The sequence below is a fragment of the Pseudomyrmex gracilis genome, unplaced genomic scaffold (assembly GCF_002006095.1).
Source record: "Pseudomyrmex gracilis isolate BER0280 unplaced genomic scaffold, ASM200609v1 scaffold_58, whole genome shotgun sequence".
NCBI classification, from domain to species: Eukaryota; Metazoa; Arthropoda; class Insecta; order Hymenoptera; family Formicidae; genus Pseudomyrmex; species Pseudomyrmex gracilis.
The window spans coordinates 618,080-643,629 of NW_018020642.1; the positions used below are offsets into that span (position 1 = coordinate 618,080).

The 25,550-nt window shown below is 42.5% G+C and overlaps 2 protein-coding genes and 1 long non-coding RNA gene across 5 annotated transcripts in view; 1 reads left to right on the forward strand and 2 right to left on the reverse strand.

Moving 5' to 3' along the window:
- The window catches only part of LOC109854019, a 77,762-nt gene extending 59,029 nt beyond the window's left edge, over positions 1-18,733 (reverse strand). Inside the window, exons 1-2 of the mRNA XM_020426693.1 lie at positions 18,552-18,733; positions 16,170-16,642 (exon numbers count right to left, since the gene is read on the reverse strand). Of these exons, the coding sequence (XP_020282282.1) occupies positions 16,170-16,195 (26 nt within the window). The 5' untranslated portion in view covers positions 16,196-16,642; positions 18,552-18,733. The remainder of the gene's footprint in view (positions 1-16,169; positions 16,643-18,551) is intronic.
- Positions 17,153-24,389, forward strand: LOC109854022. 3 transcript variants are annotated; one of them, XR_002250173.1, is made up of 4 exons: positions 17,153-17,594; positions 21,959-22,264; positions 22,416-22,516; positions 22,746-22,833. It is a non-coding gene; the product is annotated as an uncharacterized LOC109854022 (long non-coding RNA). The 3 variants fall into 3 exon arrangements; XR_002250171.1 differs by lacking the exon at positions 17,153-17,594 and adding an exon at positions 17,888-18,423; XR_002250172.1 differs by lacking the exon at positions 17,153-17,594 and adding an exon at positions 24,309-24,389 and having other exon boundaries at positions 22,176-22,264; positions 22,746-22,898.
- On the reverse strand, positions 20,081-22,025 carry LOC109854020. The gene is made up of 2 exons (XM_020426701.1): positions 21,942-22,025; positions 20,081-21,528 (listed from the first exon to the last, which is right to left on the reverse strand). Exons 1-2 carry the CDS (start codon positions 21,961-21,963, stop codon positions 20,699-20,701), a joined length of 852 nt encoding a protein of 283 aa, XP_020282290.1. The 5' UTR covers positions 21,964-22,025; the 3' UTR covers positions 20,081-20,698.
- Positions 24,390-25,550: the final 1,161 nt, after the last annotated feature.

Below are 25,550 nucleotides of genomic sequence, written 5' to 3' on the forward strand. Positions count from 1 at the left end.
ACTTTCATATCCGCGTTGTTTCGCTTATCTCTGCTGACGGCTCCGCAATTTTTTTTATATCTTTACTCAGAGTAAACATTTTCCGCAAAAATACGTATGTAAACTCATTTTCCTTCTCTGTAAAAGTTTTGTTTTTTTCTAACTTTATATCCAAAGTTCTATAAAAAAAATGTACTTCAGAAAATCGCACGGAATTTAGCGTCTGTGAAATTTATCGCAATTTATATTCGCTCTATCTCGGAGGGGGAGAGGGAGGCAAAATATATTTCTTATATCGCCTGCGCGTGGAGATTACGACGGGGATCGAATTCGCCGATTTGCCGAAATTCTCTTCGCTGAACCACCACCCTCTCTCTCCTCATCATATATTAAAGCGTACTTGTCTCGCCGCGCATTGCGCCTGTTTTTTTTTTTTTTTTTTTTGTAAACCACTCGCCAAGATTAGCTATTTGTTCTCGTATATCTGCCTAGAGCGTTACACGGGAGCGCACCTTTGCCCGCGCACGGATAAGTAATGCACGATTTATTTCGTGCGCGGCGAGGATCACGAAGACATCTCTCTGGGAAAAAGAGAAAGAGAGAGAAAAGACAGAATTAAAAAAAGACAGGACTCTCTCGGCCGAGAGCTTCGAAGAGCTTCGAACCGAGTTGTACAAGTCCTGAACGACCTTGCTGGTTTTTCAATGCAAGGACAACGTCCACTATTCTTGGTGGGAGAAAAGGACGTGACGATGACCGGGTTCTCGCGCGACGCGCGTTCTCTACAATACAAGGCCTCTGCGCGCGGAAAGTCTTCTCACGTGTGTGTGTGTTTTGAGAACGATCGAGCGCGTGTGTAACCTAGCCCTTTCGCCTCTGTGACACGACCGCGTTGCAACTCGGGTCGCGATAAAACGCGTAATTGGGAGAGAAGGAGAGGAGACGAGGAGTCCGCGTAAGCCGTAAGGACCGCAACTGCGATATTTTTCTTCAGCCGAGGGAAGTCTTATCGAAGATTTATAAGAATTCGATGTAACGTCGAGACGATGATAAATGATCGTCGTGATAAGATAGTCGGAACGTTCCGCAGATGTCGCCGAAAGATAGATGAAGGATAAAATTGAAACGTGTTACTACACACGGGAACATTGTCTGCGTCGCGACACACAAATGATGTTGTTTTGTAAATCGACGCCATATATACTTCAGAGATAAAAAAAAAAAAAAAAAATGTCACTGGTCACTTCGCAACAGCATGTTTTCCTAATCTCATTTGAGCCATCGATGAAATTAGGGAAAGAAAAAAAATGCTCTAAGTGAGTGACGAAAAAGTCCGTGGTGGTGTGTTGAACCGCATAGGTGTCCAACCGCATCTTGTTACGCAACAATGTAGTCGTGTGGAGAAAACAACGTTTTAAAGCGGTGTCTGAAGAACCGCGAAGAGAACTCGCTATTACCCTTCTCTCCCATCTTCGCTCTTTTGTGCACGGTCGTCGTGTTCTCCTCTCCGTACGAAGGAGAGGGACAGAGGTTAATGGACGCGGCGTGCAGATAAGAGGTTCACGAAGCAGGTTGAAAGGGTGACTTCAATGCGGCCACGAGAGCTTGCCTGAAGGGTAAGAGAGAACACGGCATACAAAGATCGATTGGCAGAAACGTGGCTTCTTCAGGGACAACGAGAAGCCCTTGACTGCAGGGACGCGAGAAGCTGCTCTCGAAGCCCGTATATAAAAATTACGCCTCAAGAGCGCACGTAACAGATCTATCACGTAATGAGACCCGTCAATCATCCTGAGCCGTGTGTAATATCGCAGCTCTTCGGAATTCAACATTTGGTAAAATGTTCGACGGTTCGAGATAACACGTTCGAGCTTTCAAAACTGTAAGATCCCGCTTACGTAACTTTTAATCATTTCCAATCGATCGCGGAAGTATCGACTATACCAATTTTTCTGCCGCGCGAAAGGTTTGGAGTTTTCAAATTTTCGCGACTGTAATATCGAACAAAAACAATTGCGTTCCAGATCGGTGGAGTGAAAAAGACGTATTGTTTTTTTTTTTTTTTTTGGTGCCAACAAGACCTACGCCTCGTTGGCACAAATGCATATTTCAAAAATGTTCGAGAGCTAGCGAAAACGAACTCACTCCGAGACCAAATTCAATCTCGTGAACGGCCTTATTCCCACGAGTGGAACAAATCGGAGAGAGAGAAAAAGAGAGAGAGAACGTCCATTAAAGTAAATAAAGAAACTCGCAGTAGCTGCGAGAGAAGAGGCGCTACTACAAAGAAAGATTGAGAACAAGATTTCTTACATAATTAGCCGCTAAGTATTTGCGTGCGCGCCGTATTGTTTTTTCTCTCGCACGCAGCAGAGCCGTAACTTTTTTATTTTTATTTTTTTTTTTTATCATTCCTTATCTCGAATGTGTGTGTGTGTAATTCCGAAGCACACGTGAAGCCACAAATAGAAACAAAATGATCTTCAAGACCAATTCAATCATCGTATTTGTAAAAACAAGCAACTTGTTATTTGTCGCGTCGCGATAAAGAGCAGTTCGAAACCGGTAATTAAATTTCGAGGTGCGACGCGCGAGGCGAATACGAGCCATTGTCTCCGAGAGATTGTTGTCTCGAGAAAGGGTTAAATCGCGGGCGCGGAGTCGAGAAACGCGCGCGCAGGACGACGCGTTCTATCTTTCCTCTTGTTTCTCCCTGGTTGCGACCTTCCTTTTTCTCGCTCTCCGTCGGTGGTACATCGACATTAGACCTAGAACACGTTCTCCGCACGACGCGGCATTTGCCAGGGAAAGAGACGGGCGTATAATACACACGTACACGTACTATGTATGTACGCGCGGCGCATGCAGAGCCGCGTGCGCGCCTTCGCTTGTTTCGCTTTGCTTGCTTTCTTGCTTGCGTGCACTTACCGGCCCGTCGAGATACATCTCCGCACATACGAGAGAGAGAGAGAGAGAGAGATAAGAAGAGAGGGGAGAAAAGAGAGAAAGAGAGAGGAGAACGAAGGTAGAGGCGATTAATCCTCCCGCGCGCAGGATTATTTCGTAAGGCGAAGGACGATAAAGGTCGAAGCAGTCGGGAGGAGATCGTTCGTTTATTTCTCGCCGATCCCGCGGAGAAACGCGATTATGTTTAAAAATAACGACCGAGAACCGGCATCATCACGCGCCGTTTTAAAATTATATTTTAAATTCGCAAAAGAGAGAGAAAGAAAGAGAGACAACACGCTTGTAATGATCTTGAGAGCGGGGAAAAGATTCGCCACGGCTGTAGTTTTGCGCGATGGAAAGACGTGTACATTTTATTTATTTTTTTTTCTTTTTTTACGTATTACCGTGATCGCACACGGTTGATCGCGATATGTCATTTTTCTCGTATTGTTTTATTTATAAACACGATGTGTACAAAATTCTGTCTTTGACACAGACAAAAATATCAGTCAGTTTCGCGCATGAGTTCTATTAAAGTAAATTACATGTGTATAATTGTTACTAAATAAATTACTTTTAATTTTTACTCGGAGAGAAATTGTATTCCTAACACACCGCGTGTCTCTTGTTTCACCTCCTCCTCTAAGCCACTTTATGAGAAATTCTATACCTGAGTATCTCGAAGAGACGTGTGTGTGTGTGTGTGTGTGTTCAAGTGTTTCCTCGTCAGCGACTCTCAAGAGCGCGGATTAATCGAGACCTAGGCATCGAGACACGAGTGATCGACTATTTCTTTTGTGAACTGGAAAACGCCGATCGCGGAATGCAAAATTATACATATGCGCGACGTGGAACGGCTGATCATTTCGCGTCAATCCGAGATACATACGTCCGAGTGAAATGTCGTTCTTTTTCCCGTCGTCTTCTTCCTCGCTCGCGGACGCGATAACACGAGAAAGTATCGTACAATTAGCTCCCATTTTCAGATCAATGCACCTTCCCGCGGTCTTTCACTATCATGCGCGCGACAGGCGCTACCTTTGCGATTTGCGTTAACTTTTACTTTCCAATTCCGACGTCCTTCGCATCGGTGTGCCACCGTCGCGCTCACCGCCTATAATCGCCGACACAGACTCGAGCGTCTCGCGTTACGTCACGCGCTTTTTAGACGATTCTTTCGTGTCACTAATTCTTTTTTTTTCACATCACTGTTAGGCGTTATTAATAACAACCAACTCTTGAAGAGAGATTGCAAGAAGACTATTTTTTTGTTGTACGCCAAAGAGAGAAAGAGAGAAGAGAATGTTCGCTGATTTTTTCGCTACGAGCCAAATGCGAACTGATTGCATTCAGTTTCGTCGGATAATGAATCGCTTCGTTCGGAAATCGTTGCGCAACACAACCGCGAGCACAAAGGACGCGCGTTAAAAACGCATCTTTCTTTTTTTCTTTTTTTTTTGTTCGACCCCAGCCTTCGCTCTCTCGACCTTTTCTTATTCTCTCTCTTTCTTTCTCCCTTTCTTCTCCCGTTCTCGAGTGCACAGGTAAACGCACATGGCGCTTTTTACGTTCAAGACCCGGCGGCGGTTTTATGCAATTTCTTGCTCGCCGGGGCAAGAACCAAGAAGTCAGCAATCGCTTTACGATTCTCACAAATGAATTCCCTGAAGTCGCGGAGGGGCTTCTACTCTCATTCGTTTAACCTTTTCTTCATTCGTTGCTTTTTTTTTTCCTCGCACACCCTCTCTTGTTCAGCTCTTTTCAGCGATCATCTTTGTAACCCACAACACGGTCTCTCGTTGTCACTTCGCTTCCGATCCGACTGATCGGCCACATCGCGAACATCAAAGAATCACTTCTTTGAGAATCACTGTCGGAGACGCGCGGATAACTTATTTTGAGACAGACAAAGGTGAGTCAGACGGGTATTATATGCAAATGTCAGTTTTAAACGCGCGCGTGTGCACAATTCGGAAGCTAAGAGAGACTAGAATGGCATTTCGGTTTTTCTTTCTTTTACTTGTCTCTCTTCGTCGAGAATTAAAAGAATCACAGTATCTTTGAGAAAAAAATTCGTCGGTCTAAACAGAAGACCTCAGTGTCATTTATGGAAATGTATTCAAGTATTTGTGTTCCGAAGAATGCGATATGTCGAATAAGAGAAACGTTGCTGTCTGTCAATATACGTAGAGACGACAATGGAAACAGTTTTTGATACGAGCGCACACACAGCACTCACATTCACTTGTGTGGCGCGAACACTCGCGCGCAGGCAGGTTAATAGAACGCTGTTTTATGTTCGCGTCTGCCAATAAAGATATTCCGGCGTTACTCTCGCCTTTCCTGCCACGTCTATCGTTTCAGGATCGTTACGAGAATTCCTCTCTCTCCCTCCCTCCCTCTCTCTCTCTCTTCCCACAATCCTCTTCTCGTACACACATCTAGTCGATGTCCGCGGCACACCGCACGGCGTATCACTTTGACCTGCCAATCGAGAATTCCTCTCCATCACTGCGCGTCATTTCCCGCCTCTTCTTCTCCGCCAGTTGGTGGACTGCCCCCTTCTTCGTCGACCTTGTCTATTTGCGGAGTCCGGTTTCTTCTTCTTGTTTTGTACATCCATCCCCCGCGATCCTTTCTTCTTTTTCCACTACGCGTACGTGTTGTTCTGTCCCTCTCTCTCTCCCTCTTTCTCTTCTCGTCATTCTGATATAACACACCAATGGTTCACCATTACTGTAACCTACTAGGCTGCGATCCTTCGTCGCGTTGTTCATCTTCTCTTCTCTCTTCTTCTCTTGTCGTACACAACTGCTGACTCTTTTCGATTTGCTCGGCGCGGTTTCCTTTACTTTCCTTTACATATTTCTCTTCCATCCACTTAAGCACTTCGCTTCTTCCACCGATACCTTCGTTAGTAGTTCGCCGCTCTCGATAACGAAAAAAACGAAGGAGATATGCAGCCCGGGAGAGGGTCGCGTAGAACGTCGGTCGCCGTAAAAAAGCGTACTTAAAGCGCACTTAGCGTCAGCGTCATCTTCCCTGCTCGACATCGCAAATTATCTCTCTCGTAGTAATAATTGTTTATAAGAATTCCAGCTATATATCCGCGGCTTCCGAGTTCCATCATCGTTATATATACAATACGCGCGTATATATATGTACACGCGATGGTGATTTTTACTTCCATTAGATTTTGCGCTACTTTTTAATTCTCTTATTTCAACAAAATATTTGCGCAAAAGTATATTATACAAAAAAAAATATCGTTCGAAAAAACAATATATCACCGTTAAATAAATGTGAGAGGTGTATCTTTCTGCACTTTATATCGCACAGCTTTTCTAGGTCATTGGAACTTTCTGCCCGCCCGCTCCTTTTCCAATGGCCTCGCGCGCTCGACTCTCCTTCTCCACATTCTTTTTCGTCAACTATTTCTTCCGCTCATCCCTTTTGTCTATCGCAGCTCATCGCTGCTTCACAACCGAGCTTCGCTATTGTCGAAGTTTCCTATCCCCAGGGCAAATGGAAGTTTTCCAGAGAGAGCCGGGCGAATTCTTTCCCTCCCTCCCCTTCTCTCTTTCTCATCCGCGCAAATTTGCACTTTCGACAGAAAATCGCACTGAAAATGCGACGCTGATGAAATATACTTCACTTCGATACGATTTTTAACGTTACAAATTATTAAAAGCGATCTGTGAAAATCGTAGAGCACGTTTCTTGTCAAAGAATTTAAATTGTCAGGTTTGTGATATAAAATAGAAAATAATTTTTTTTTTCAAGCAAAAGAGAAAGCTCAATTCTGACACACACTCGGTGACATGCAAGGAAAACGCGTGCGCGCAACAACATAAAAACAATATTGAATTCGAAAGCTGCAACATTGTTGCAAACTTCTCATTCGACCGAGTGCAACCTACGCACAACAGCTTTCATCAATCACGACACCTGCGAAGTCATCGTTGCGAGTACAATAATCGATTGACACTCTCATGTACCGTATTCGAACCGGCGCGAAAAGGGCAAGAGAGAGAGAGAGAGGAACGTAAGAAAGTGAAAAAAAAAAAAAAAAAAAAAAAAAATGCGCGGAGAGATTCTCCGTTGCAACTAGAACGAAGATCGCATGTGCGATCTATTGCAATTGTCGACGACCAATGCGAAGTATATTGCGCGGATGTAGCGTGTGTGTGTGTGTTGTGTCGTAAAAAGAGAAGAGATAGTTTCAACGGATATGCGCTATAAACAAGCGCGAAAGTGAACACAAATATTGTGTGTTGTCGCAATTCAATATTTTTTTTTCTAAGCTACTAACTTCAATGGAAACGCAGAGCTGCGGACAAGAACACACAAAGAAAGAAAAAATTGAAACCAATATATTCTACTGGTACGAATGGGCTATTTCAACTTCGATTCACGTCGACGGTAGAAGAGGTATGTTACGCTCTTACACGAGTAAAATATTCAAGATGAAAATCGATGCAGCTGATATAAAACGGTTTATATCGCGAGCGTAGAATATTTGTTCGCGTACTTAGCTAATTAAATAGTATTTATTAATTTTCAAATTTTTTCAATACTTTACTAATGAAATAGTTGACTAAAACTTATTCGAGAAAAATCTACTCTCTCTCTCTCTAAAATTTATCTTTGAAGAAAAGAGACATTATTTCGCCTTTACACACACGCACACAGGATATTCTTGCGACAACTTGTTTGTTTTTGTTATTGTGCATATGGACTTTTTATTATATAACGAAAAACATAAAAGTTGTCACAAGGACACAAATGCGTGCGCGTACACAAATGCGAAAGATAATTTCTTTTCTTTTCTTCAAAGATGAATTTTGATGAGAATTTAATTGGCACGACAGAAAAGGATCGAGGATAAAGTCCGGAAAGGTAAAAGAAGACGGCGTAGGCAACTGCTGCTCTGAGAAGCAATTAAAAGCAATTTCTCTTGGCTATATATCACTTTTATGTGCGCTACGGGTCCTCATTAAGAGTGACCTTCGACTCCTTCGACCGGCGCAACACACAACAGGATCCTATTGCTTCTGTTGTTGTTTTCGCAAAATAAAATTAATTTGCCGGAGACGAATACAGAAGGCAACACATTTCGCACACATCGGTAATAAGATGAATCTCAATAAAGTTTATACGTCTCGACAGCAAACCGAGTTAACACAAAGACAAAAACACACACACACAGAGAGAGAGAGAGAGAGAGAGAGAGAGAGAGAGAGAAACAGGTACGTGACGTCGGAATAAGTTATCATTTGAATTTTTCAAAGGCGATAAATTTTATTTAAAGATACACACGTCTGGTTTATCTTACGCTGTCTCATAGATTCGAAAATAGAAACTTAGTCAATCAGGAAATCAATTTTGATGTGTGTAACGTCACGCGCCTAATAATCATGAAAATTATTAGATTTTAAATTAACTTATTTACCACATATACACATGTCTCTTCACGTTCCGCTGGCCGACTTGTCATTTCTAGTGACAGTCACCGGACAGTGCTATTTTCCTAGAAACGAACTGATCGATTGAACGTGAATCGAGAAATTTTCATTACGTTCGTGGAAGCTTTTTTTTTCTTCGATGTATCGTGTGTGACTGACTGGTAGCCAATTTTGTTGTTTCAATCAACCCATTTCCTCGACAGACAATTGCAGAAAAAAATACGTAAAGACAAAATCCACTACCCGAAACAAACACGCGATTTATATTCGCAGTCGCGTTGAAAACAAATTTTGATCGAGAATACTGTCGAAAATAATATTTCGAAATTTTTACTTTTCGAGCGATCCACGTTTATTTTAACGCGATCGGAGCTCAGTTTATCGAAAAGCGCTTGTTTAAATGATAAACACACGAGCGAATAAAGATCGACCACGATCTTGTGATAATATCAGAGAAGGGAGATGTTCTCTCTTGCGCGCGAGATTGTATATACGGGGGAACTATGCGGCAGTGGAGAACCACCTTTGCACCGGTCTAATAGGCGACGCATGAATAAATTTGCATTGGATTTTATGCGCGCATAAAAGATATAAGGCAATATGGCAGAGGAAGAAGATACACACGCGAAGATGTTCGCGCAGGTACGCAAATGCGCGCGTACGGATAGAATAAACGTATATTTAAATTATAGATGATCTCCGCAAAACTCTCCCTCGAATCGATACAGAGGTGGCGGAGGAAATAGAAAAATGAAGGAGAGAATATTGGAGAGAAAGAGAGAAGCGAAGAATCCGAGAAGCAGCGCGTGCCTTCAGGGGGGTCGATTTCTACTGTTTCTTTTTTTTTTGTTTTCGTCCTTTCTACCGGTCGGTGGGACGTCAATTGCGCGCATTGTTTTCGTTATTATAGATAGAGAAAGACCGCGGGCGAAGATACAAAGAAGAAACTTGGAACGGAAGAGCGTTTCGACATTGACGAAAAAATCTGTGATTCGCATTGAAGTTTCTCGCGAGATTCTTTAACGCGAAATCGCGTGTCTTTGAATTAAACTCTCGGCACACCGCTGCGTTTGCAACTTTCGCGAGAGAATCTTCGTAGCAAGCAATTATAAAATAAAATATCTTTTATACGACCAGTTTTTCCGCTCAAAAGTCTCAAAGAAAAAAGTACACGCTGGGTGTGTTTGAGAACCGCTGATCTAATGTAAGAAATACAGACCCAAGGCTAATAAAAAGTTGATAATACATTAACATTCTAATAATCGATAATTACGCCTTGACCTATTGCAAAAATATTTCACGCGATATTAAATTCGAGTCGTTCAAATCTCGATAATGTGTACTATTACATTTCACTAATTAAAATTACTGCGGAGAGAATCAATTCTCGCGTGAATGTTTTATTCAAAAAAAAAAAAAATAAATAAATAAATAAAAATAAAACGTAGGCTCGAAGAAGAAAACGCATCTCGCTTTCGATTTCGCGATCTCTTTCTCTTTCTCTCTCTCTCTCATTCTTTCGATAATTACTATCGTGCTGCAGGAAATTCTAAACAAAGCAAACGAAACGAAACGAGAGCGGATCGATCGAGAGTGGTTTTGGGTTTCTACCTTGCAACAACACGCGTACGATACGCGTGTGTGTTTGTTTAAAACCTCTTGAGAAATCCAATGCTATTCTATTTCGTTTCGTACTTCGCTCTTTTCGTCGGAAAATACGAGTAATATTTAATAAATGTCGCGTGCGCGCTTAATGAGAGAGAAAATCTGTGACTGAAAATTACTACAAAATACGTAATCGAGAATTTCTGTTTTGTTTTGTTTTGTTTTGTTTTTTTTTTTGACACAAAAATACAAATTTGTTGTTACGCGCGCATCCTGTTGTGCGCGACCATTAACGAACACACACGCTCGCATCGTTACCGGATTCGTGACACGGATACGCGCAGTTTCCGGCATGTACGTGATTCCCATCCGGAATAAAGTGAGAGTGCGACGCGCGAAGTTGCGAGCGTGCGCGTCTCACCTTTTTCGCACGTGCCGGATAGACACCCGATATGCAGATTATGGGAAGCCTTGTGAGCGTCGACTCTCTTTGAAAAGCGTGTACGAGACTCCGAGAGCTAGTCGCATTCCACGCGCGCCCCGCAGGTAATATTTTACGAAAACTTTCTGCGACTTGCGAGGCGTCGGGAAAAAAGATTTTTAGATAGAAGTCTCGTGTGAAACGAGCAAATTTTTGCAATCAACTGTAACGACTTGCACCGCAATTCTCGACAGCTGTGACTCGCGCATCGTTACAAAATACGCTTAAGGCTGAAAATCACTGTTATTGCAGCGACATATTTTAGTTAAATGTTTTTCTCTTTTTCCGAGCTCACACGTGTGTTTATAAACTCGTCGAATATATTTTTTTTCAAAAAGAATAAACACACGATCGTCTCGCATCAAATCGAGACAGATGTAATGTCAGGGGATAGAGTTGAGGTTTTTAAATTCAAAACAGAACGCGCTAAGTCGCCTGAACAATCGCCGAGTGTAATGTTTTCGCGTGAGTCTACGAGTGTGTCAAGGCTAATCGGTGATCGAATCACCGATTTGCTCGTGCACGCATATCGCCATGTTTGTCGTGCGCATATACGCGCAAAATATCTCTTTTCGATCTTATTTCAATCTAATGTACTAAAACCCATTTGTTTTTGTGATAACTTTTACAAGATTTCGGAAATCTCGTATGAGAAAAAAATATTTTCAAAAAAATAGATCGAGAACATCATCATCGCGTTTTACGCAGCCGGTATGTAATTACATGTGCCCCTGCACGCATTTCCACGCATTTATTTCGTTTCGAATCGGGAGATAAAAATGCATCGCCGCTCGTACACGTGTGTGACATTATAAAAGTATGTAAGGCGATCCGGAACTATCGACCGATCGATATTGTTCTATGGCATTGCGACACGAAACAATTGACTAGACCGAGATATGTACGTACGTACACACGCGGACACGCATGTTATAAAATGGCAATTTGACATTTTTAGAAGTTTGTGTTTTTACGATAAAAAAAAAAGGAAAAGAAAACAAGACGCAGCTTTTAAATATCAAAACTTTTGTGGGGAGCAACTCGATTTTTCGTCAATTTTTTTCGGGAAGTGGACCTAATATCAAAGGTTGTTACATACAGTAATAAAACTCGCATTAGCGTTGCGCGAGAAAAACACAAAAAAGAATCCCGTCGTGACGCGAGATCGTGTTGAACATTCCGCGGTTATCATCGCGCATTTCGCGCAAAACACGAACTCACGTTGTACGTGATTTTTTTTTGTTTTGCCCCGACATGTACTCGCCGGTAAAGTATATGTATATACGCGAGAGTCATTTGTGAGTCAGGCAACCAATTCGCGTACGGGGACAAACCTTGCGGTTTTAAATGCGACGCGAAAACAATATTACCGTACGTGTTTTTTTTTTCCTGCGCACATATTCCGCATATCACCGATGTCTATCTCTGATAAACAATAGTGTGTTTGGTTTTTTATTTTTAACTTTGTTGCAACACACGCACACGATCGATACATCTGTCTCTCGCCTCGTAACGTCTCTTTGCGCGCGCGTAATCAACAAGATGTGACTTTTATGAAAGAAAAGATGCTTCCAGCAAAAGTCGATGCGTGTGTTTGGAATTAAAAAAATAAAAAATAAAAAAACAAAATAACGAGATTAATGACAGGAGTTCGCGGAAGCTATAAAGAACGAGAAAAAAAAGAACGAGAGTATTGCGTGTAACCACGGCGCACGTAAGATAACGCGGCGCTGCGTTAAATAATTCTGTTAAAACATTTTCTCTCGCGCAAAGATTCCGAGAATAAAAATGAAAAATCTTTCTCTATGTCTGGAAACAAAAAATACAATGATCTTAATTGAAATGTTTTAATTACGTCGTTTGCTCGCTGATGCGAACGCGCGTAAGAAAGAAACTGATGTCGCGTCATCTGTGAGAAGTTGTATTTTTTTCTCGAGAGATGAGAGAAAAGAAAGTACACGCGCGTATATAGCGCGCGGCAAGTATCTCGCAATCGATGGATTTCCACAATACACGTTTCTGATTCTCGCGTTAATTAGGGCCGAGCGCTTAATTGGGCGTTTCTCGTTAGAAGCACCATCGTGTCAAATCGCAATCTCTCTCTCTTTCTCTTCTCTCTGTCCTCTCTACAAAACGCGAGAAATACAAATTACGTAATCGGAGAAAAAGAGAGATCCGATCCGTTAATTAAATCTTATTCGCGAATGTTCGCCTGTATATTAATTAGCATTTTATAATATCTGAATATTAATACAAAATTTAATCTCGATAATTCTCATCTAATTTAATTCCCGTGCGACGTAGAAACGTTGGATTGGACGCGATATACAGTTCCGATAGGTAGCGCGCCGTGCTTTGCGTCTAGTCCTACGCACTTTTTTAACGAGAAAAAAATGTCGAGATCATGAAAGTAAAGTCGGGTTCTTCGAAGTCGAGTTTATTGCTGAGATAAAAAAAAAAAACTACCTGATGTATACCTACGGTGGAAAGTTCCGTGGAAACACGGACTTTGCCGCGCACGAGTGAAAATAGAAATCTCTAAACCGAGAGGGCTTTATCGCGCGCGCCGCGATTAAAAAGAAGATTCGTCGCTTTTTTGACGCCGCTCTTTTTCAGCCCGCCGCTGATTAATCGTTGCAACGCGCTTGTCATTCTTACTCGACATTTTTCGACCAACTTTCTACTTGTCGCTGACAAATCGATTTCGCACTCGTGCTCTTCGAACGCGATTAAATATATATATATATAGTATATATATCGCTTTCCAATTCGAAGTGAAAAATCTGTGATCTGATTATTTAATTTTTTTTCTATTTATTTAAGTAAAAAACAATTATTCCGTCGCGAGCGGAATATCCGCAGCGAGCGAACAAAGCTTTACCCAACGTTGCGAAAAAAAAACAAATACATATAATAACCGGACGAATGTGTATTGATTTTCCGCTAATCGTAATCAATACGCGGCTTTTTCGGAATTAGCAATAAATCGAAGCGCGTTCTCTCGTTTCCTCCTCCGCCAATAGAAGGATATATGTGCGCGCTCGAAAGCACACGAATCAAACTACACAGATGTGTGTGTGTGTGTGTGTTTCGAGTTGTTGTTTGATGCGCTACAAACTATATCTTTCAAATTAGCATTTCAATTTTTCGTGTGTGTTGTGTGCGTTACAGCCGCGAGTCAAATCGAATCGAAGTCGTCATCTGACATTTTCGACGCAAAGCCACTGACACGAAGAGGTAAACATTTAAACGTGACATTTACATACATACATGTATGTATGTATGTAAACACACACTCGTTCACAGCTACGCCGCCGTATCCGAGTTCACGGTCCGATAATGATCGATCGCTACTTTTTGGTCGAATTGTATTTCACAGCACGCGAGTTCAATGCCGATGGATAGATGCCGCGGAATTTTCAGATAAAAATCGACAGATAAAAAAAAAAAATCATCGATCAGAGAATTCGCGAATTCAGAGAACTAATCTAATAAAATAACACACGTGTAACTTTTTTACGCTTTAAACTCCGCTTTTAACCGCGTGTAACTCTTTTTTACAATTAATTACTCCGTTTCGTTCATTTTCTCATTTCCGCTAATATCTTCTTGTTAAAATTCGTTCAATTTTATTTTCGACGCTTGTAAACAAAAATGTATAATATATAAATTGCATTTTGTAGAATATTAATTCGCAATGCTTTTTTGTCGCATTGAAATCCGAAACGTGAATGCAATTGAAATTATTTTGATTCACGCCAAATTTCGCTGACGTTCATCGGTAACCTTGAATTGCGCGTGACGCGATTCGTTTAGTTGCAATAACACATCGTTGCAAGTCGCAAAACAAACGACGATTTGTACACGTAATTAGGGCACGCTTTTATTTGAAACAAAAAAAAAAAAACCAACACATGTTTTTTTGTGTAATCGCTCCGTCTCTGCCAGCGAGACATTTGTCTTTGTAAAGGGAGAGCGTTTATGAAATTTCAACATAATTAATGATTCTGTCTGACGTTTCGTCATTAGACTTAGAGGAAAACTAATGAAGCAAAAAAGCTAAAAAATTAAAAAATAAAAAGTACACAAAAAAATCACATCATGCGAAGATAGAAAACGCGATTGCTATTGTTGTTAGAATCCCAAAATGTTATCTTGATTTCGACGTTGTTGCTGAATATTATTATTTATTAATTATATTTTATTTTTATGAGCAATCGAACAGCTCGTTTGTACAATAATATTACCGGGGATTAGATCGTCGCGCCGTGCAAGAAAGAAATAAGCGCGAAACAAACAGACGGATGAAAAAACACAATTGATGTGAAAAAGCAAGTCTTAAAATGTGTTTCAAATTAACTTGCGCAACACGTGAGAGAAGCACGTCGTTCGAGTCCTCTACATATGCGAGGTGTAACAACAAAAAGCAATGCGCAAAGTAGGCGTCGCGAAGAGACCGCTCTTGCAAGTAGGTATTAAACCGTTTGGCTGCATAAGAGCAGCGCGCAATTACTTTGATTGGCGTCCAATTACCACGACGTGGCTAGTTTTGTCGTAACGAAAATAAATAATTATCGAAACGAAGCTCTTGACACACGCTGCCGATCGTTATTATCCCGTTTAACGCGCGCGATAAGACGCAACGCGCATACTCACACACACATATCGCTAAATCATCTCGGATTTGTTAATTAGCAGCGCTGTCTTTTCTGCTTAGCTTTCGAGTCACATGATAAACATTGAAAGCAGATTTCGAAGCGGAGCAACAACACGAGAGAGTCGTGTGTGCACAATATTCGTGATTGTTGTAATTGGCGAGAAAATGTGTACATTCCTCTCTGTGAGAGTCTCTAACTAAATGCTATTTCGTTCGTAACATTGTATAGAAATGCAATTATAAAGATTTCAGTATTCTTTTCAACTTGAGCCAAATGATAATTTTAGTTTCTAATCCCAACTATGTGTGTTGAAAAACTAGTTTGTTCATAACGTGATATAAGAATCAACTATAAAATTTCAATAATATTCTTCGCAACTCGAACCAAATGATAATTTTAGTTTCTATGCGCTCACATATGCGAGAGATGTCGTCGTCGTCAAAATCAGCAATTTCCTCACTTTTCAAAATTTTTTTCGAGTTATATTCGACGTATAATTTACTATCTAATCTACATTGGCGATAAGCGACGTTAATCATGTAATTTTGTTGAAATCAACGTTTAATGAGTAGTCGGAAAAAATTGTTTTCCGTCATTTTCCAAAGCTACACGCGAGCGGAATTTGCTGATTTTGCAAGGACACTTGTCGCACGTCAAAATACGCACGTACACATTTGTTGTTGCATGCTTTAAGATATAAAAAAAAACCTTTGCTCGAAAATCGAGTCTGTTAAGTTTTCTCTCCTCTACGACATTTGAAAATCCGAGTGATCATATAATTGCGATTTGAAGTCCGAGTGATTTCGAACAATAACGTAAAAGAATAATACATTGCGTGAGAGAGCACGGCTTGCGTTAAAGTGTTGACTCGCGAGAGCGAAACTTAACGGCGATTATCAACGGCGGAACTACCTTCGTGTTACGAATAGCCCGCGTACTGTTACCGCGTTAAGCATGCAACGTGAATACGGCCGCAACAGACGCGGAATATATTCCCCCATGCAACAGTGCTTGCGCATCGGACTCACTTACCTCAACGCTCGTTGTGTGGTCTTCATTTTCTCGATGTGCCAAGTGTCTCCTGCTCTCCGTATACTATATCTTCTTTCTCCTTTCTTCTCTCCGTCCGCGTTTGTCTTCTCCTCCTCGCTTCCTTGCTCTCCTCCAGCTGCAGCGAGGATTCGTCACGGCAACGCCAACGGGTCCCGCTCTCGGCCGCGTAATCAAAACAACTTAGGCGAGAAGTGCGCGCGTTACTTCTGTGTCCGGATCAACAGTACGCGACATCACGCATTTCGAACGAGAGTTCACGCGCACTTGTAGGTGAAAAAAATGGCGCGCGCGGTATCGAGTATTCGATTGAAATGGAAAACAAGATCGGAGATTTGTTTTTTCACACACACTCGACGCCAGCGACTTCTTCCAGCGCGAGATCACCGCTAAATGTCAACACGTGTGTGTGCAAACTGCGCCCTCGCTCCTTTTCTCAGCTTAAAAATCTGAAACTGTCACAAACACGGAGATTTGTAAATCGCGCGTGGGTCCCGATGTTCCGACAGAGTTACTCGCGGGAATGAATCGATCGACGCCTTCTTCGAAGATATATCGCGAAACGCAAAAGAATTAGATCAGTGGGACTCGCGGCCGAGTGAGAAACTTGGGTCGCGCGAGCGGCGAAAGGCTTTTACGCAGTGCTGTGTCTCTCTCTCTAACCTTCTTCTTTTCAATTAATTTTCGTGAATTCTTACATATTCGTACGACAGACGAGTGTCGCTTCCGCTGCTCTTTTTCTCGCACTTGTTTCAGAGTTTCTACTCTCTCGGGAAGCGCGCAACGCACCTTTTCACACTCGCTCTATTCGGCCACGAATTGACATGGCGCAGACGCGCCCTCGCACATCACTCGCGACTACATTCGTTCGGTTTGGACGCTCTGCGGAGGCGGTTAGCGAGACGCGAACGTCGCGCGCCAACATATCGCGCGCGCGCGCGCGCGCACGATACACAAGGCGGAAAACCGCTACCTGTCGCGCGTTGTGACACGTTTCACCGATAACACGTCGTCGTCTCCACTTCTCACACGTCTTCGACTCGCACCCGGAACAACGTCGCCCGTCAACTGTCGCATACGCGACAGCGACTTATTATCGATCGCGATCGATATCGATTGGATTTCGATTTTCCGTCAATTGACAATCGATACGCTCGCCATTGTTTTCTCTCACGTCAGTCTCACGCGATCGATCGCGAGCTCGCTTTGTGAAACGGAAAAAAAACGTTCGAACAACGCGATTATCTTCAGTTTTCGCGCACCTAAAATCGATTTACCATAATCGCGCACCTGACTTGGTTGAATTTCTCCCGAAGCGGTCGATGTTAAATCGTCGAGTGGTCGTTTCTCTCGCCTGTTCTCGGAGACTCGAGCAACCGAAAAATCGTCGCAGAACAGGTGCAAAAGGTTGGTTTTACGCGCCGCGCAGTCGCCTCCTCCGCTACTCCCGGCCGAAAAGAGTCTGGCGTGTGTGTGCGTTACGGACTGGTTTTCACGAGGCTCCTCTCCCGGACCGGCCAGACTACTTCGGGCGCGATGACGCGAGACAGCGAGCGCGTCCGAAGGAGAGCGCGAGCGAGACGGGACGAGATTGGCGCGCCGCGAGCGGAGGAGAGCGCGGCGGGTCCCGTTCTACGGAAAGAGGCTTATTCCACCGAGTGCAAGGAAGTACTGTTACTTAGACGGGGCCCGGCAACGGGGGACCACCGCAACCGCGTCGCGAACGCGGGAGGATTCGGGCGGAGATTTCGCGGGAACGAGAGAGCGCGCGCTTTTTTTTTTTACACGAAAGTCTTTTCCTTTGTTTATAGCGCGAAAACAAATAAAATAGTATCGACCGAGGATTCTCCCCCTCGTGAGACTTTTCCTGCTGCGACAGGTGGCGCGGATCGTTTTGTCTTGCGTGACAATAAGATACGACTTTCGAACTTGCGTCCTTTCGTTGTTTCGGTTCGGTGAAAAGCGCAAACGCGACGCGGAAAATCTTTCAATTGACCAAAAATTGCGGTTCACTCGGAGCCCGATTAATGCCGACGCGTATAATATGCATTTCGCGCGCGCGTGCGTGTGTGTGTGTGTGTTTATGCGCACACGATTCTTCCCGAGTCAACAACTTTTCTCGATCGGCCGAAGAAAGCGCCACGGAGGAAGAAAAGAGAGGAGATAATGCGGCGCCACTGCGGTCGGTAAACACACAAATCCCGCTTCGAATCTCGAGTGTTCACAACAAACGGAGGTATTTTCACGTTGTTTACGTCGTCGCACGATAGCCTAACATGCACGTGCGCGGAATTCTCGTGCGTGTCTTTCGTCGCTCTTTTGTCGTTTAAATTTTTTTCTTCGTCGAGTATAAAACAGTTTTACCTCTGACAGTTTGTCTCAGCGAACACGTGGATGCGATTCCATCGGCGACGCGTCCATCGCCACCCTCTGTATATTAAATCGCGCCGTGAGAGATCACTCACATGTCCGAATTTTATTTTTGTTCTTTCTCCAACTCTAACCGGATGTGTGTCGCGGAGCGCAAGATACAATCTGAAGCGTATACTCCGCTCAGCGGTCGCGGCTTGACTGGACGACCGACCGCCTCCGCACCGTTGCTCGTCGCGTTCACGCTCGTAGTCTGATAGCGCGGCGCCCTCGCACTCGAAATCGGACGCGTTTACACGTTTCGATGTTTGTTGTTTTTTTTTTTCTCACGGTGTCTTTCTCTCCTAACGTGACTCTCGTCGCAGCTTTTTCGGCACACTGTCTCCCCCGTGTGCTGTAAAAAGTAATTCGATTTCTGTCGTGTTTCGTCGATCAACAGTCCGACAATTGAAAGCAAATTGAATGTAAACGTATTTTCCAAGTGTGAGAAAGAAATAGTTTGGCAAAACAAACAGTGTTTACGTTATTTTACACAAAGACGAAGTAAATATTTACGCTAGTGCTCAACCGCACTCCCGACTAGCGTTGCTAGTCCCGACTAGCAGTTGATCGACACAAGTTTAAAAATGTGCAAACGTTTTATCAGCGCGACTGTTCGCGAGATATGTTCTTTACAACACATTTCGCGTACACATTGTTCTGTCGATTGGTTTTCTCCCGATCTAACTGTAAAACAAGCGTGTACTCGGTATTCGAGAAACACACACGAATGTATACATACGCACCTGCGCGGTGTTCCTCGCGTAAACAGTAAAGTAGGCTGTGTACGCCTGCCGCGTGTGTGCGCGCGCGAGAACGTGAGGTGAGCGGGTGTAACCGGTTCCACCGATTTTTTCACGAAAAGCACTCACGACGCTTTTATAAAATTGTACATACTCTTTGTCGTCGTCGTTAGACGTCACATTTTCATTCACCTCGTCACCCTACGTCGGAACACTCGATCCCAAACGAGCATACAATCGATGTTTCGTCCGAGATTTAACCGTCACGGGTTTTACATTCACGCAGTTATTTTCAGTCCAGCGATAAAATCGTAAGATCTTAGTTATCCCCCTTTGTTATTGCTTTTTTTTTTTTTTTTAAGTGTAACGCGATTCATTTTTCGAAGAATGGATGTCAACATCGCGCGCGCATCGTCGGATATTCTCGGTTTCCTGAACGCTGAGTTTCGAAATTTCAGCTCCGGCTCGACAAAAAGCAAACGCGCGAAAAGAACTTGAGACCATTGCGGAGATTCTGCTAAGAAGCGAATTTAACTAAGTACTTTTTTCACGAGGACGACGCGCGAAATCACATTTTAGTTCTACAAAGTTTTTAGTTCACATTAGTTCCACAAAGAGCATTTTTCAATGAAAATAAAACTTCAATGATTTGATTAATTACAGTATTTTTGTTTTAAACGTAGTTACACAAAAATGTTTACTCTGCTACTTTCGTGCGAAAACTCGAGATGGAAAGTAAAGTGAGGGAATATTTTACAAAAACGTGCTTGTACATAAAATCGATGCACACTCTTATTTTTCACGCAAAATGATACATAAATTACGTCGTTACAAATGCACACACATAAGATATTGTGGAAACACATTAATTTTTAAATTGCTAGACACTGAAATTAAGCGCGAGAAGTCATGTTATAAACAGTCTGAATATAAAGAAATTTCTGAAAAATATATTTTAACAGAATAATTTTATTAATTGTTTGAAAGATAAAGCGAGAATCATATAATTAACACACGTATAATTTTTACCAATTACATTACAAATATACTTTGATTTATCTGAAAACCATTTGCCGGTAATGTGGCAAAATGTTGTCTTTCAACGTGTACCGCCATCTAAAGAAGGAAACGTGAAGCATCTGTTTGCTGTATCACAGTATAACCGTACGTGGATATAAATCTGATCGAGAGTAACGTTATTTATTTTTATTTAGAAACATATAGAACAAGTGATATAAATTTACCATACGCGATTTGTTTACATATCGTAAGTGTTGAGAATTTTAGAAAAACTTACATATAAAAAATTACAAAGAGACATGGATCTGTATATTTTACCGATATCGCATCGCTTGACGTTTATTTCAAATTTCGCACGGCAGCAATCATTTGACATTTTTGCAACTGCATCTTTTGCTCCTTCAACTTAAGAAGCTGCCTTTTCAATTCCAATTCCTTCTGTTTCATAGCCAGTTTCTCTTTGTGTCGTCTTTCTTTGTTTCTCTCGGCTTGAGCAAAACTTTCTCTCACTTCTCCAATAAACTTTTCAAACAATAATGTTAAGGTTTGTTTACAATTTGACGCGTCTTTGTCCTTCGTTGCGTCGCTGCAAGACGACAATAGATCTTCGTGTTGACGAATTTTCAGCGGATGATGCGAATGATTGCTGTCCTGATCGCATCCGCGCGAGATCAACGAACACTTGGTCGATTCGTTTGATAGCTGAGAATCGGTTTGTTCAAAATACATGTTGTGTTTTTTTTTCTCGCTGTTAAAAATTTCGTCCAAGGCGCGTTTGTGTTCCCACTGACCGTAGTGTTTTATTCTGCCCGGTTTCTTTAATCGCTCGCGATAAGCGATGGTCTTGTACTTGCGCACCAGAACTCGCCATTTGTTTTCGCATTTCTGCGGACTGAAGCAAAAACCGTAATTCTGCATTTCCAACGATATCATCTCGAACATCTCTCGCAGACTTCTGATGTGCGGTGACTTTCCGACCAGCGATCGATATTTCTTGTACTGATTGATCAGACAGGTGGTGGCTTTACTGCTCCACAGATACAACCCGCCCACGTCGCTTGACGGTATTGCGTTGGTATTTTCGAAACTCGGTAAACTATTCTCCTGAACGTAGCACTGAAGAATCGGCTCCTCCTTGACTTCCATGTGATCGTCGCCAAGTTTACCGTCTGGCAAAATTGGTTATGACAATATGTGAATTAATTAACATATTTTTGTTGCGTTCGTTAGAGTTTTTTTTTCTTTTCTTTTTTCCTCATAGTACGAGTTTTAATTCAAATTGTATCGCGTAGGCGTTGCAACGTTCCAAAAGCCCCTCATTGGGTAGAGGTAGCGTTTGATTGATCAATCAGGATACAATCTCTGCTCTTTTCCGATTGGTCAATTAAATGCTACTCTGACCGAAGAATACAGTTTTGAAAACGGAATTCGGGTTCGCTTTGTGCATTTTTTTTTTTTTACATTTAATGCGATAAGGACAAACTGACGCTTAAAATCCTTTTAATCGAATATTTTTAGAGTAAATCCTATTCCTAACCTAACCTAACTTAACCTAACCTAGAAGACAAAACAGTTTCTTTACCTAATTGTTCCTTATAGGCCATGATCGACAAGAGACGTAAAGTTCGAACGTCAAACGACGATGTTGCGATCACAACGAGCAATCCAATCCTTTCGCGTACACAAGTCTGTACTGGTCTCGCGTGCGCAGCTGAAAAACCAAAGAGAACTTGGTTCGAAACCGGTTTCGATCTGGAGCAGGTTCTGTCACAAACCGACAGCGGCCATGTTCACCGCGCGTCATGTCACCGGTAGAGTCGAACAGCTGTGGGACTTATGAAATCATCGATCGTTCCAGGTTTTGAAACACATCAGGACAATACAGAGCACTTATTTTGCTATAATGTACAGAATATAATTTATTATTTTTTCGAAAACATCTTTCTCTTCTCATCTTTAAATTTAAAACAAGTTGTCTCATTGTCATAACTCTACAACAAACAAGTACGTAACGTTCAGCAAAAAATGACAACTGGTTTTTTTTGTTTTATTTTAGGCGCATCTTGGCGAGAGGACATTTTCCAGTAGTACAAGTCGAAATATTGAAGGAGCGCAAACAGATAACTTGTTTTCAGAAGAAGAAGCCTACCTACACACGTAAGACATAAATAATTACTACAAGATGAATTTGCGACTATTTATAATAATTTTATAAAATTTGAAGATAAAGTACACAGCTAAAAACAAAAAACAAAAAAAAAAAAACAAAACTTAATGCGAAGATCTTACACTTTTTCTCGCATAAAATTAGTCGTAATTCAATCGATACATTTCGTTCCGCAGGAACGCTCGCCTAGAATGCGTGCTAACGAGTTCTTATTTACAGGCGTACAAGAATCTTACCTCGAGAGACGTTCAAAAACCTCCATCCAGAAATTGCGACAACAGTCGCAAGCAAAGACGTGCAGACGCGCGTAAGATCGTATCGTTTACGATTATGACAACGTTTACATCTGTGTCTGAGATGAAACGGATGCTGGTGAGATTCTTGCGCTGGAAAAAATTTAGCCGTTAGACCATCAAAGATCGTGTCGTTTTTTTTTCGTTTTACAAAAAAACGTGATTTTTAAGTGAAAAGATTCTTCGGTCGGACAATGACACGACAGTGTTTCAATTCTTTATAGACAGTTTCTGTACTTTAGACTTTGATTAGTCAGTTGTTCCGGGATTTACATAAAGTAGTGTTTTGTCAACACGTAGTTTCTTGAGCGAAACGCAACGCGATGGGAAAAACTTGGTGCGTGTCTGTCTCTGCGTCCCGCCTTCGCGACGCAGCGTAATTTAATATCCGCACAACCTCGTAATCATATTTTTTTTTTTTTTTTATTTGCGTAATCGACGGCGGTTGCTTTTCCTTTTCGCGCGTAATCATAACAACGAGAGAATCATCGGGGATTACGCGAAAGTATATCTCGTGACGCGAGCAATCGCGAGAATCACGCGAGGAAGATGGCCCCGTAGCAATGTAACAACCGGCCGTAGATAATCGCGTTGCCATCGAAACAAACCTTTCACCGGGTCTTTCACCGATAATTATGCGTTTATTCTTTAACATCCCTCGGCCATTTGACTGAACTGAAACACGGAAATGAGGTTCAGGAAGGAAGCAACGGCGACGTTTAACGTCGATACTTCGGGGCAATTTATATCTGTTATACCAAGCAAATCGTCATGTAACCAATGAAAACGCTTAGGGCTCTTATTTCATAATAACTGACAAGTGGCAACACTCTTGTGGAAACAAGTTGCGAATTTAGAGACTCGTATTTTATTTTCATTCTCTGGAAAAGCACCCGGAAAAAAATCCTGTCTTGAATATAAATTCATTAATTAGTTACAAATAATTATAATAATTATGAGATTGAAACGATCTCTCATTTGACTGTACACATTCACACATGACCAGATATAACATTTGTCCATTGTTTTATATAAAGAACCTTGTCCCTGGATATTAAAATTGTATTTAACAATGTTTTACTTCAAACACGTTCTTGCAAATAACATAGTATTATAATTCCACAATGTGTGTGTGTAATACATGCACGTTGCTCAGGTTTGGTCAATAAGATGTAATATGATAAGTTAGCGATTTTGATTGGGTTGACAAATCGGCGCGTATGTACATTTGACAACAGTAGAAAAGTGAAAAAAGTGGCCGAACACAACGTTGCTTTGTTACGCGATCGTGGAAAGGCATCAATTCTCCGATACACAAAGAGACTGCTATACGCGTTGATTTACTTTCCCCTTGAGAATATCGAATTCCATTCCAAGTGTGCGAGCCACGCCATTTCTCCGTGAAATTTATAGACGGTTGCCGTGCCGTTTTGTTGCAAGAAAGTAACGCATCGTATGTTTCAGCACGTGCGTGTGTGTTGTATTGCAGATAAACCTCCTCGTCGCGTCGTGATTGCGAGCGCTCCGCAACAGAGCGCAGGAAGCGGATCATTTTGCGAGTCGTCTAGGGCTGAGCGCGATCTAAATTACGGAAGGGAACGGCGGAACGCACCTACGCGCGATCAACGCAAAACGTAGAAGTGTACGTACACGCTTAACATATTTCTTGTATATAAATGCGTATATGTTAAATATAAAAAATATAAAACTATAAAATAAATATGTGTGTGTATAATACATGTAAAAAATAAAATAAAATTTAATAGAATCTTAATATTTTGAAACTCGATTTGCTGCTGTGTGTGTAACACACGCGCACTGTTATTTGTTTACTTAAAATATTTTCGATCGATTTAATCATATTCATGTAAATACATATATGCGAAAACAAGGATACCTGAATAAACGAATCCTGCGCGCTCATCTGCGCTTGTGTCTAACACGCGCGCACACGCAAGTAACAGCGAGTGTATACACGCGCAACCCTTAAAATCGCGAAGTGTCCGTCGCGGCGGCGACGTTTCGATTTTTTGTTCTTGCGTCTCCTCCGTGCGCTCCTCGACGCGAGCGCCCCCGCCGCACGTCGTCGGAGTGACATTATACCGAGGAGTAGCAAAAGCCAGTGAAAACGCGCGACGCGAGAAGGACGGAGAAAAAGAACGAGCGAGCGAGTGTGGCGGGAGGATTCGGGCGGGAAGGTGAGAGGGGTTGTTGCGACGGAGAGAGAGAGAGAGGTGATCAAACGCTGACGACAACGGCGGCGGGATTGACGGGAGCGAAGGCGGCCTTTCGTTCGCGAGGGGGTTTTGTGAACGCGCGGCGCAAACAGGCCGGATACTTTCGATTTCGTCGAGTGGGCCGGCTCTCCAGTGGAGCCGTCGGTGGCCGCGCTCCAGGAGGCGACCATGCCAGTCATCTTCGCGCGATAGAGCGCGTGTTTATCGCGCTCGGACATGCGAGTTTAACGCACCCGTACGTACACATACCGTCCGTTCCGCGTCGAGATAGTCGTGTTCGTGCGACGACGACGACGACGACGAGGCTTTTCGATTTACTTCGCGACAGGTGGAGACGGCACGACGAGAGGGAAAGAGAGAGAGAGAGAGAGAAAACCGCAGGACGAATCGCAGGAAGAGAACCGATCGATTCGCGCGACGAGAGTCCTTCCACGGCAGCGAAGTGCAAGTGTGAAAAAGAACATGTGTTAGCTGGAGAGAAGCGCAACGAGACG